Source organism: Lolium rigidum, chromosome 1 (assembly GCF_022539505.1).
Source record: "Lolium rigidum isolate FL_2022 chromosome 1, APGP_CSIRO_Lrig_0.1, whole genome shotgun sequence".
Classification (NCBI taxonomy): Eukaryota; Viridiplantae; Streptophyta; class Magnoliopsida; order Poales; family Poaceae; genus Lolium; species Lolium rigidum.
Genome location: NC_061508.1, coordinates 78215367 through 78227473, shown reverse-complemented (window position 1 = coordinate 78227473; position 12107 = coordinate 78215367). Strand labels below are relative to the sequence as shown.

General features: G+C 48.0%; 2 protein-coding genes across 2 annotated transcripts; both read left to right on the top strand.

The window, feature by feature from the left end:
• The first annotated feature begins 256 nt into the window (after positions 1-256).
• On the top strand, positions 257-4251 carry LOC124647839 (very-long-chain 3-oxoacyl-CoA reductase 1-like). The gene is made up of 3 exons (XM_047187709.1): positions 257-906; positions 1037-1106; positions 3943-4251. Exons 1-3 carry the CDS (start codon positions 257-259, stop codon positions 4249-4251), a joined length of 1029 nt encoding a protein of 342 aa, XP_047043665.1.
• Positions 4252-10317: 6066 nt separating this feature from the next.
• Positions 10318-11577, top strand: LOC124647829 (very-long-chain 3-oxoacyl-CoA reductase 1-like). Its single transcript, XM_047187700.1, has 4 exons — positions 10318-10678; positions 10751-11039; positions 11135-11204; positions 11275-11577. The coding sequence occupies exons 1-4, from the start codon at positions 10318-10320 to the stop codon at positions 11575-11577; spliced, it is 1023 nt and encodes a 340-aa protein (XP_047043656.1).
• Positions 11578-12107: the final 530 nt, after the last annotated feature.

Below are 12107 nucleotides of genomic sequence, written 5' to 3'. Positions count from 1 at the left end.
TTAAACCCTTTGTCGTTGAGTTGCATGCATGCCTCCTTGTTCCCCGAGAACCTCACGTGTTTCGTCCCCCCTCCGTAGCAACCGGAGAAAAGCAGCTGAATTGTTTTTTTTGCAGCGATTGATAACTGCCCCACGTTGCGACTTGCGACCTGCAGTCGATCTGCATCTACATTTTTATATCCGTACCGATCGTATTGGTTTGTTTATCTGCAAGAATCCCTAGCTAGCGCGACGTGCGCCGGCCCGGAAAAGAAAAATGGGCAGCGTCGCCCTCCTCCTCCAGCAGCGGGAGCAGCCATGGTTCCTCGTGCTGGCCATACTCGGCGCCGTCTACGTCGCCGCGGCCGCCTTCCGGGTCATGGCCCACATCGCCCTCCTGCTGCGGCGTCCCACCAATCTCCGCCGCCGCTACGGCGCCTGGGCCGTGGTCACCGGCCCGACGTCCGGCATCGGCCGCTCCGTCGCCCTGGAGCTCGCCCGTCTCGGCCTCAACCTCGTCCTCGTCGGCCGCGACCCCGCCAAGCTCCACGACATCTCCGAGACCATCTCCGCCACCCACGACGGTGTCCGGACCAAGACCGTCGTTCTCGACCTCGCCCTCGTCACCACCCCTGAGGGCGACGCCGGCCTGGCGCGGCTCCGGGAGGCGGTGTCCGGGCTGGACGTGGGCGTGCTGGTGAACAACGCCGGCGTGGCCAAGCCGTGCGCGGTGTACCTGCACGAGGTCGACGTGGAGGCGTGGGTGCGGATGGTGCGCGTGAACCTGTGGTCGCTCACGGAGGTGACCGCCGCCGTGCTGCCGGGGATGGTGGAGCGGGGCAGGGGCGCCGTCGTCAACATCGGCTCCGGCTCCACCGAGGCCATCCCGTCGTTCCCGCTCTACACCGTCTACGCCGCATCCAAACGGTACTAGTACATGCAAACTGTTGCGTGCTTTTCGCTAGTCATATCTCGTGTAAGTTTGCTTTTGACGATAGCTAGCTGTTCTTGTCGCCGAACCAATTAACCAGGCCATGTGGGTTGGACTAAATTGCAGGTACGTTGCTCAGTTCTCCAGGAGCCTCTACGTCGAGTACAGGACCAAAGGGATCGACGTGCAATGTCAGGTAAGTGTGCAATCGTGCCTGCCGACCGCAAATTATTTTGAATCAACTTAGGTGATGCCATTTAGTTTTAATTACGTCGACATTGCTTTCAACTAATTTTTTTAGGTGCAACTCTACTTACAACGACGGGCGTGCTTTATATCATCGATTTTTTTTGGGTGGCATAATAAGTACTAGTAATTTTTTTCCGATAATGGATGCTTTATTACTTGATCAAGCAATTACATCAGGTCTCTGCATAACCAGGATGTTATGCACACAGCCGTTCGAATTTTAGATATCTTAAAAATAGAACAACAAAGACGAATTACATATCAATAATGGGCAAATGTAGAACGCCTAAGATGATATTGGAGGCCCAATCTGTAGATTATGCTGCCACCCATGTAGGAAAAAAGTATCCCTTGCCGTATCCTCCAACCGTGTACAGACCTCCGTAAAGAGGTTTCGGTTCTCCACTCTCTGCAGCGCAGACCACGAACGGAGAATAGCGGTGCATCTGTAAATAATCTGCAATAGGGAACAATTTTTATCATAAAAAACTTTGTTATTTCTACATAGCCATAGCGACACCCTAATAAGCGTTCTAAACCTGTGATCAATACCATGAAGCCAATCCCCAAAGATATTGGTTACAATGGTCGGAGGATACAGATCCGAAGCTACTTGGATGCATGACCATATAGACCTGGCAAAGCGGCACTGGAAGAACAAGTGTTTAATTGTCTCATTGTGATGACAAAATACACACTTAGTACTCCCAAGCCAATTGCGTTTCACAAGATTATCTTTGGTTAGGATAACCCCTCGACGTAGATACCACCCAATTTTTTTAATTTTTAGTGGTATTTTCATCTTCCAGATCTTCTTGTTCGTATCAACTGGTATGTTAGGTTGGATAATTGCATTGTATAATGAACTTACTGTGAACTTCCCATTGGAATGTAAGTTCCAACGAAATTCATCCGGTCCTTGAGATAACTGAACGGATTCCAAACGAAGAAGTAAGGCATTCCACGCATTAAGCCTCTGCCCGTATGAATCTCGTCTAAATGTCACGGCTGGTGGTGAGGTTGCCATTACTAGAGCAATGGTATCACTTTTGCGACGAACAATGCTATATAACGCTGGATATTGTTTAGAGAGAGGTCTATTCCCTAACCAAGAATCCTCCCAGAACTGTATATGCGATCCATCCTTAATAGAAAAGGTACCATACTTGAAGAAAGCTTTCTTCGTTGCCATTAGGCTGGCCCAGAAGTGCGAGTCCCCTGGTTTCCATATGATTTGAGATAACGCTTTCTCGCTAATGTACTTTCTCTTAAGTAGGGTCTGCCATACACCATCTTCAGTAAGTAGCTTGAAAAGCCATTTACCTAGTAAGGCTGAGTTCTTGACCGCAAGGTCGTGAACACCCAACCCTCCCATATCCTTGGGACGACATACAACATTCCACTTAACCAATCAATTTTTTTTTTCTCGCTATCCCCTTGCCAAAAAAATCTCGACCGAAAATAATCGAGCTTATGTAAAACATCTTTCGACAAAAGGAAGAAGGATATCATATACATATTGGAAAGATACCATATTGAAAAGTACTGAATTAATGAGTACCAATCTTCCTCCCAGGAATAATAATTTACCCTTCCAACTACTTAGACGCTTCTGAAGTCTCTCCTCCACTAGCTTCCATTCAGCAATTGTTAATCTCCAATAATGAATCGGGATTCCCAAATAATTGATAGGAAACTGGCCTTGCCCACAACCAAATAGTCCCGTATAATCGGCAACTGAGTTCTGGGCATCGCCGAAGCAGAATAATTCACTTTTATGGAAATTAATTTTGAGACCCGATAATTACTCAAAAGCGGCCAAGATTAGCTTCAAATTCCGAGTTTTTTCAAGGTCATATTTCATTAATAAAATTGTATCATCAACGTATTGAAGAATAGACAAACCCCCATCAAGCAGATGAGGGATCACCCCTTCAATGAGGCTATCAGATTTGGCACGTTCGATCAAGATGGCGAGCATATCAGCCACTATGTTAAACAAAAGTGGTGATAGAGGACCCCCCCTGGCGTAAGCCTTTTCTAGTGTCATCATTAACACGGATCACAACACTTCCAGCAGACACGAAATCATTGATCAAAGCACGCCACTCAGGCGAAAAACCTTTCATCCTCAGTGTGTGATGAAGAAAAGACCACTTAACTTTATCATAGGCCTTCTCGAAATCTAACTTTTAAATAACCCCATTCAACTTTTTGGTGTCAAACTAATCTATCTTTACACTTATTTTAGCCACAATTTGATTACGATTTTAAGGATTCCTGCGAATCAAACAGCCACTTTTTTCAGTGCTTTTACAATTCTATCTGATTGAGCGGCCATTCTTACCCTTTTTCTGTGTTTTTTATATCCCGATATTTTTAAAATCCTGCGAATTAAAAAGGAGTTTAAAGTAGAAGCCATTCTAGTGCACGCAGATCCCATCCGACTACTAGTTCATCCATTCATCGGTGCACACGTATGTCAGTGGTAATAAGATATGTTGAGTCCAAAGATTCTACACCACGGGCAGCGTTGATCCATAAAACGTCAAAACCAGGAGCGGATGATCGCCAGGTTGCCAGCGGCATCTGTTCTGAAGGTCCTGCTCAGTGATTACTGATTAGTGAGACATGTTCACCGGAAAGTCGGAGGTCTCTCAGACTCAAACTACAGTATTATTTTGACATAATGCGGCGAAGCAGAGCTTTAGCTTATTATGCTTCAAAAAGCTAGATTACATGCATTAAGAACTATATACCTTCTGAGACTCTGTAATGTACAGGCCCCTCTGTTCGTGGAGACGAAGATGACCTCAGTCGTGGCGAGATCCGGCAAGCGGCGAGGCCTCATGTCGAGGCTGATGGTGCCGACGTCGGACGCGTACGCCGGCGCGGCGGCGCGCTGGATCGGGCACGGCCCGGTCTGCATGCCCAACCTGGGGCATCGTCTGCAGTGGTGCATCTGCAGCTTCGTGCCAGACCGGCTCCTAGACGCGCTGCGCCTCCGCGAGAACCTCCGGCAGCGGGCTCTCTTCCAGCGGCTCAGGTCCGCCAGGATCAACGGCGGCCTGCCGGCCCGCAAACAAGGCTAGCTGCTTGCACGCAAGCGACGCGTTCGTGGTTTGCTGGTGTCCTGCTCTTGATTATCTTGAAGAAATGTATGATACGTATTTAGTATCAGCTGTGTGATGTGTATCTCTGAACGCAATCTGCGTGATAGGCATCTACCATATGTATGGTCTCTGTACATCTCAGCCGGCCGGAATCAAGTTGTAATCCCCAATGATGAATGCCTCCTATTTGCTTGTATTTCATCCGTCTTACCAAGGTTGTGTGAGATTTGTGAAAATTTGAATGTGTCTAGACAACATCTCCGTTTTCAAAAATCCCGGACAACTCACTATAGGAATCGGACGAGACGCCGACGGCCGGCTGCCCTCGGCGTAGCCACGCCTGGCCCCTCGGTGTTGGCTACGCCGACGGCAGCCCTCAACGTCCACCTCCCTCAGCAGAGACGGGCGTGCCGTCGGCGTAGGGTTGGCCGTCGGCGTACACCTCCTACGCCGATGGTGACAAGTGCCCCTCAGCGTAGGGCTGGCCATCGGCGTACACCTCCTACGCCAACGGTGACAAGTGCCCCTTGGCGTAGACGCCCTCGGCGCAGCGTGCCGGCGCGCCGTCGCCGTTAACGGAAGCCTCCAGACGCCGACGGCCTTACCCTCGGCGTAGAAGGCCACGTGGCACGCTGAGGGTCGCCGACAATCGCCATACGCCGACGGTCATGCCCTCGGCATAGGCTTGCACGTGGCAAGCGGAGGGGCACCGGGGCTGAGGCTACGCCGACGGCTTTGCCCTCGGCATAGCCCTGACCATATGGTCATGCCAAGGGTCTATGCCGATGGCTTTGCCCTCGGCGTAGCCCTGGCCAGTTTTGTTTTGTTTCACGGCACCCAATTCACCCAAATTCACCATAATTCACCAAAATAGCATACAATTCACATAATAGCATACATAGTGCACATAATAACATACAAGAGGAGTGTCATGTCCAAATACATAGTGCCAGTTAGTAGTAGCTAGCGCGCATAAACGGAATAGTAGTGGCAAGCGCGCACATACATAGTGTGAGCCGACTACATGAAGGACCCGGGCGGGGTGTATCCGCCCTCATCGTTGGCGAAACGAGAAGCCCGATTCCGGGGTAGCGCTCCAGTAGAAGCTGCAGAAGAACCAGCTGGAGAAGCACCGGGAGAACGACCGGGAGAAGTCAACGGAGAGGCCCCAGCAGAGGCACCAGCAAAACGCCTAAGAGACCGACCACCTTCATGAACCGGTGTGACCTCGCGCCCACCCGGTGAGGCCTGGTTCCCGGAGCATCCCGTTCCCTACATTTTTCCTAGATGTTAGCAACTTGCGAGGCAAAAGAAAGCGGTAACTAGCGGTTTGGCAAAGAAATTACCGGTGTGGATCCGTAGTAATTCCTAGCGAAACTTGCCCTCGATGGCATGACCAATGATTATAACCTGGGATCATAGTATGAGGAGATGATTGATCAGAACCTATGGCATGACTTAACATGACCATGCCATTGGTTCTGGTCAAACATCTCCTCCATATGTTCTCATTGTATAAGGCCTCTGATACCCTGCTTTGCATGTTTCTGCTTCTTCAGTTCTGCATTGGCCAATGATTCAACTATGGCACAACGGAAGGCAGGGTGCTGCCATCAAACTTAGTCATGTGTGTCATATTACTGGCACACTAGACTTAGTTTGCGGATAGTCCCTTTGCCTAGCGTGTGATTCTACATATGAGACCTCGTTTTGTTTTGTCTAGTGCATTGGCCAATGATTCAACAAAGGCACAATGGAATGCTAGGTGGTGGCCTCAAACTTAGTCATGTGTGCCACAGTCGTTGCACACTAAGCTTAGTTTGTGGCCACTCCCTATGCCTATCGTGTGAGCAAATGTATGAGGCCTTACTAATGTTATCAATGTCCGTTTTCATCTAAACTACTTGTGAGCAGGCACACCTCGCCGTGGAAGGCCGGCTAAGGTCGGCCACTTCCACGAGGAGGCAGGGGCGGACCACTTCCTCCGCATCATTTTCAAGCCCACCTTCGGCCGGCTCATGATCCCTAAAGCTTTCGTCAAGTGGTTCGGAGAAATTCCTTCCAACATCATCGTCACCACCAACACCGCATGCAACTGGAGGATGACAACGAGAAGAGAAGGCAATGACACATTCATCGACCAGGGATGGACGGCCTTCACCCATCAGATCAAGGTAGGCCAGTTCCTCACCTAAGGAAGGTGTCATCCTTCGAGTACAGTGTGGTCATCTTCGACCACACCTGCACTGAGGTGGTGAGAAGGTGTCTGTACCATGGCGATGACACCAGGTGTGTCATCTCCGAGCATCATGTCTGAAGCTAACCTGGTACCATGTCGTGTCTAGTTCATGTTCGTGTCTAGTGTGTTGAACTATGATCATGTCTGCCGTGTCCAGAACTATGATCGTGTCTGCAAAATGTTGTGTGGGAAAAGGGATTTTAAAACTGATATGTGGGGCCTAATTTTAGTTGGGAAAAGGGATTTTAACACTGATATGTGGGGCCAAATTCAAGAGTTTGACTGCAGTCAGCCTGCTAGAAATTTATACTGTTGTGAGCGCCTCGTAGATTGTAGGGATGGTTCACCGGCGAGCGAGGGTGTCGCCTCAGGTTGGTGCCATGATCTGCGAGTTGAGAAGATAACAGGATAGCAAATAAGTAAATTAGGGATTAGCAATTGAAAGACTGGGGATACACGTCCTCTTTATAGGAGGACCAAGCCAGGAGGCCTGATGGAGACCTATTAAAACTAGTAATAGTATTTAACTATTACTTTGCTTGGACCTGACACAAAATAACTCCTACTACCCTATTCAATACATCTAGCCTGCTATAGTACTCCGCCATAACACTACTCCCGCCATGCAGACATAGCTCGTCCTCGAGTTGTGATTCATGGCGGATCTTCCTCCTCGGTATCATCAATAACTTCAAGGTAGAAAAGGCACTGACATCGGTGGCCTCTTGAGAATTTTTTTTGTCGCAGTTGAAGCAAAATCCCTTCTCCCTTCTATCTGCCATCTCTACGGTTGTCAATCGCCGGAGTATCCACTCTTCCCCAACTGGAATTGTACCCTTCAGGGACAAACCTTGTGGTTGTCCGATAGCCATGGAAGAAGAATTATCCATAGAGGTTGTTGCCATTATAGTTGTGCGTTGTTGATACATATCTAATGTATCTAATTTTCCAAACACTTCGCTCAAAGATTTGCTCCGGATCTCACCATACTTTGATAAAAAAACTGCTGAATCTGACGCTGTTTTTAGCAACGTCTCATTTCCGGGAGAAAAATACCAGGAAAGTTTTTCATCAAAATAGAGGGCCTGGAGCTTTGGATCACGAGAGGGGAGCCACGAGGCCCAAAAGGGACCATGTGGTGCGCGCATTACCATAGGGTGCGCCACCCAGGGCCTTTTAGCCCTCAGTCGTCGCCACGCCTCCCCCCCTTCGCGTGATGCTTTATATACAGAAAAAACTACCCCTGGAAGAACGAGATGTTTCGCGAAACATAGCACCACCGAGACCACGATCTTTGTTTCGGGGGGGGGGGGGTCAGATTGATCTCGCTCTGCACCCCGGAGAGAGGGATTTCGAGGGTTTATTCATCATCACCGCCACCAACGTCATCACCAACAACCATGGGCTCACCCTCCATCACCATGAGTGAGTATTTCTCTGTAGGCTTAAGAGATGGATGGGGTTTGGATGATATTGATCATGTAATCATCCATATGTATCGAGATTTGAGGTGTTTGTCTTGAAGATATTCATGTATGAGTGTTGGTACACCTTTGCTATGTTTAATGCTTCTTACTAGGGCCCGAGTGACATGAGTTCAGTACTGAACCTATATTGCTTTATCATATATATGAGGTTGATATCTATTTACAAGGTGTATTGTTTATTATTATGTTGATCTTGTGAATCCCTAAGGTGGCAGATAGGAAAAACAAGGGGAATATGTAATAGTTGGAGGATATTCTGTTAATGAATCTTAATGCTTTGTTCCGGGCTATTCGAAAGGATATACCTTAATTGCTTGTAGTTCCAAGTTGACCCCGGTAAAATGGGCAAGCAATATAAAAGATGTTATGCAAATTCTCTTTGTTAGTATGCATAGCTATATTTGGAGCGCACACCTGCACAACTGAATTAGAGATGGATGTTATTTTAGTTGGATTACATTATATGATCAATATCATTCATACAGCCCGCCACTACTACCTCATGCCTACGCTTTTGTCACTGAAAGTTACATAATACTACTTCCGGTGAAAACTAAAAATCTGCTGCTATTTGAATCAACTGCTATAAAATCACCACTTGCTATATGAGTTTATTGATATACAGGTGTGGTTCAGAGTGACGTCTCAATTGCTAAAGTCTTATTGGTATTCTTGTGTTCCTCTTGAGTCGAACTATAAATTTGGGTAATACTTCCCATCGGAGATTTCAGCAATCCCCTATACTTGTGGCATTAGTTGCTTGTATGCCCGTGCCATACTCATGGCGACTTGAAGGTGTAGCGGCGTTTTCACCCAACATTCATTTGTGAAATACCTCGACATGACCTTCGAGTTATGTCATATGGGAAAAGTGTGCAACCCTTTGAGGTGTAGTACTAATCGTTTAGCCGTGCCCATGGTCAAGAGCCAGCCCAAATAAAATTAATCTGAATATGTCTCTTCTCAACTCTGTCTTTGTAAACGTAAAATAAATTTCAAACCTTATGTTCGTTTGTGGTTCATGGGCAACTTTCATCTAGTCTAGTTGGACGATGTGAGCTCTAGCCTTATAATAATTGATAAATTTGTTTATTAAACATATGACGAGTTACAAGTTTGAAAATGTTAAAATATGGTTTACTAATGTAAAATGTTTCTTTGCGCAAATATTAAACCTCTATAGCCATTCATTTGAAATCCCTAAGCATGTAATAATACTCGATTATTGCATTTGTAACTTGCCACACAATTAATATGCTGACCATTCGTGGCTACAACGTCTCATGTTGTAGGTTGTTCTGATGACAAGTGAGATACGATGTTAGGGTCACGATATTCCAGTCGATTGCATGTAGCATATTTGCTGGAGCCGCCACTTTATTTGTCTTATGTTGTTCACTTTGGACTACGGGCATTCATTTAATAAATGACTATGTATTGATATTTTATGTGTTGTATTAATGATATATGACTGTGATATTCATCTCGTGAATATGTGTGCTAACAAATCCTTGGGACTAGTATAGTGGATGCACGTAGACTCTAGATCCTATCGGGTCCGGGTCGCCACACGGAGCGAGGCTTATCGCCAAGAGGCTTGGGTCAAAGGAGTAGAGTTGAAGTTAGTCCATACGTCGTGCCCTGCAGGGACACCTAAAGGGTGTGGGGTTGTTATATCCGTCCATAAATACATCTTGTAAACCGTTAGCTAGGGTTGATTGCTCCTGATTAATAACGCGTGGCATTTATAAACATTTCTTACATATAGTAAAGTTTTGCTAGCTGGATTCTCTCTTTGTTGAAGAGGTTTTTGACGTTAAAAATGTTATGTTCCATGCTTGTGGTTTGTTTACTTGTTTGTCACGTTTATATGACATATTGTCATGTATAATAGTATAAGCATGTGAAAAATAGCTTTGGTATATGCACGTGAAGTTTTGTTGGCTGCTGTCGGTGGGCTTTTTCCATTTTTATTGAAGAGGTTTTTCACGTTAAATTTTTTTGCCCTTGTGTGTGGTTTATTTATTTGTTTATAACGTTTATATGGCATATTCTCGTTTATAAGCATGTGAAAAAATGACATGGGTATATGCACGTGAAAAGATAGAAAAATCCAATATATACACGTTCGTGTCTTGCCTCGTGACACTGCTTTGTACTCGGTTCAAAGTGTGCAAAGACATACGGACTGCATTTTTCTCGTGCAAGTGGCTATATCGTACAGTTGGAAGGTGGCAGAGATGGTAAATGCACACGATTCATTTAACGCTCAGCAGCCAGCAGCTGGCTCGAGCATTACTGAGAGACAAGCGCGCGAGCATGGCATCGTTCCTCCGGCAAGATCAGCCCGCAGCGCCGCCGGCATGGTTCGTCTCGCTGGCCGTCATCGGCTCCCTCTACGTCGCGCCATTTTTGTTCCGCCTCCTGGCGCACCTCTCCCTGTGCCTACGCCGGCCCAAGGACCTGCGCCGCCGGTACGGCGCGTGGGCCGTCGTCACCGGCCCGACCTCCGGCATCGGCCGGTCCTTCGCCCTGGAGCTCGCCAGCCAGGGCATGAACCTCGTCCTCGTCGACCTCAACGCCGCCAATCTCCGGGAAATCTCCGACACCATCAGATCTCGCCACGGAGTGCAGACCAAGACCGTGGTGTTCGACCTCTCCAGCGTCGCCACCCCTCAAGGTAACTAGCCAAGCATGGTATAGAAGCACGCAGAGCTTTCATTCACAAGTTGGACACTGTCATGGTCGCCAGGTGACAAGGCGATGGCGCGGCTGAAGGAGGCCATTGAGGGGCTGGACGTTGGTGTGCTGGTGAACAACGCCGGCGTGGCGAAGCCGGGCGCGCGGTACCTGCACGAGGCGGACGCGGATGCGTGGGTGAGGATGATAAAGGTGAACCTGTGGGCGGTGACGGAGGTGACCGCGGCGGTGCTGTCGGGGATGGTGGAGCGCCGCAGGGGCGCCGTGGTGAACATGGGGTCGGCGTCGTCGGAGGCCATCCCGTCGTTCCCCCTCTACACCATCTACGCCGCCACCAAACGGTAATGTATTTCGCCGCCGTAAATTTGATTTCTTGGCTTGGAACGGGACTGTAGGGGCGTGACTGCACATACACATTTTTTTTCTTCAACTATAGGTACGTTGCTCAGTTCTCCAGGAGCCTTTACGTCGAGTACAGAAGCAAAGGAATCCACGTGCAATGCCAGGTAATTAATCAGTCCCACACTCTGCACATGGAGTAGATCGAAGCACTGACATGCATTCAATCTCGTGCAGGCCCCGTTCTTCGTGGCGACCGGCATGGTGTCGAGGCTGTCGGAGACCAGTCGCCTCTCCCTGCTCCTCGTCGCACCGACACCCGACGCCTACGCGCGCGCGGCGGTGCGCTGGATGGGGCACGGCCCGCCGCTCTGCGCGCCAAACCTCTGCCACCAGCTCCTGTGGTGCCTCGCCGCCGCCGTGCCGGACTCCGTCCACGACTGGCTCCGCCTGCGCGCGAACCTGCATCACCGAGAGCTCTTCCACACAAGGTCGTCAACACGTCGTGAGGGCGTGCAAACAGTCACGCGAACTCCGTAAGAAGAACCTGCATTTATCATCTTTACTCTTTTGGAATGTGGACCGGTTGAATGCGCGATGTGATCTTTCAGCTTGTCACTCCATGTCGGGAGCAAGCGATGTAGTGTTTGAAGAGGCAAAAAAAATGGAAGCTACTGACTATTTTGAAGGTGTTTGGTTCGACACTGTAAACATATTAAACGTAAATGGTATCGAATTGCACTGGTAATGTAAACGTAATGGGTTAAAACCAAAACATGTTTGCTTCATCTCAGGAATGTAATTACAGAGAGCCCAACATAATGGATCTTGGCTGGCGCAGATTTCCCTTGCTGCCATGGACGTCTGCAAGTTAGAGATAGATTAAGATTGTATAGATTTTCTTGTACTCCAGGTCTCTCTCTCCCCCCTCCTTGTATCTCTTTATATACCCTCTCATAATACAATAATAAATAAATTATGATTCTGTATTTTTCACATGATGAACGGTAGGATAGAAAAGAACATTTTGATAGTCCTACAATAACTCTTCAGTTATCAGAAATCTTCAT

What these genes read in the sequence shown, in the direction of transcription:
- LOC124647839 (XM_047187709.1), top strand. Translation starts at nt 257, where the DNA reads ATGGGCAGCGTCGCCCTCCTCCTCCAGCAGCGGGAGCAGCCATGGTTC. An exon ending in GTCTACGCCGCATCCAAACG is followed by an intron (nt 907 to 1,036) that starts GTACTAGTACAT and finishes ACTAAATTGCAG; the next exon opens with GTACGTTGCTCAGTTCTCCA. An exon ending in GGATCGACGTGCAATGTCAG is followed by an intron (nt 1,107 to 3,942) that starts GTAAGTGTGCAA and finishes TGTAATGTACAG; the next exon opens with GCCCCTCTGTTCGTGGAGAC.
- LOC124647829 (XM_047187700.1), top strand. Translation starts at nt 10,318, where the DNA reads ATGGCATCGTTCCTCCGGCAAGATCAGCCCGCAGCGCCGCCGGCATGG. An exon ending in CAGCGTCGCCACCCCTCAAG is followed by an intron (nt 10,679 to 10,750) that starts GTAACTAGCCAA and finishes CATGGTCGCCAG; the next exon opens with GTGACAAGGCGATGGCGCGG. An exon ending in GAATCCACGTGCAATGCCAG is followed by an intron (nt 11,205 to 11,274) that starts GTAATTAATCAG and finishes AATCTCGTGCAG; the next exon opens with GCCCCGTTCTTCGTGGCGAC.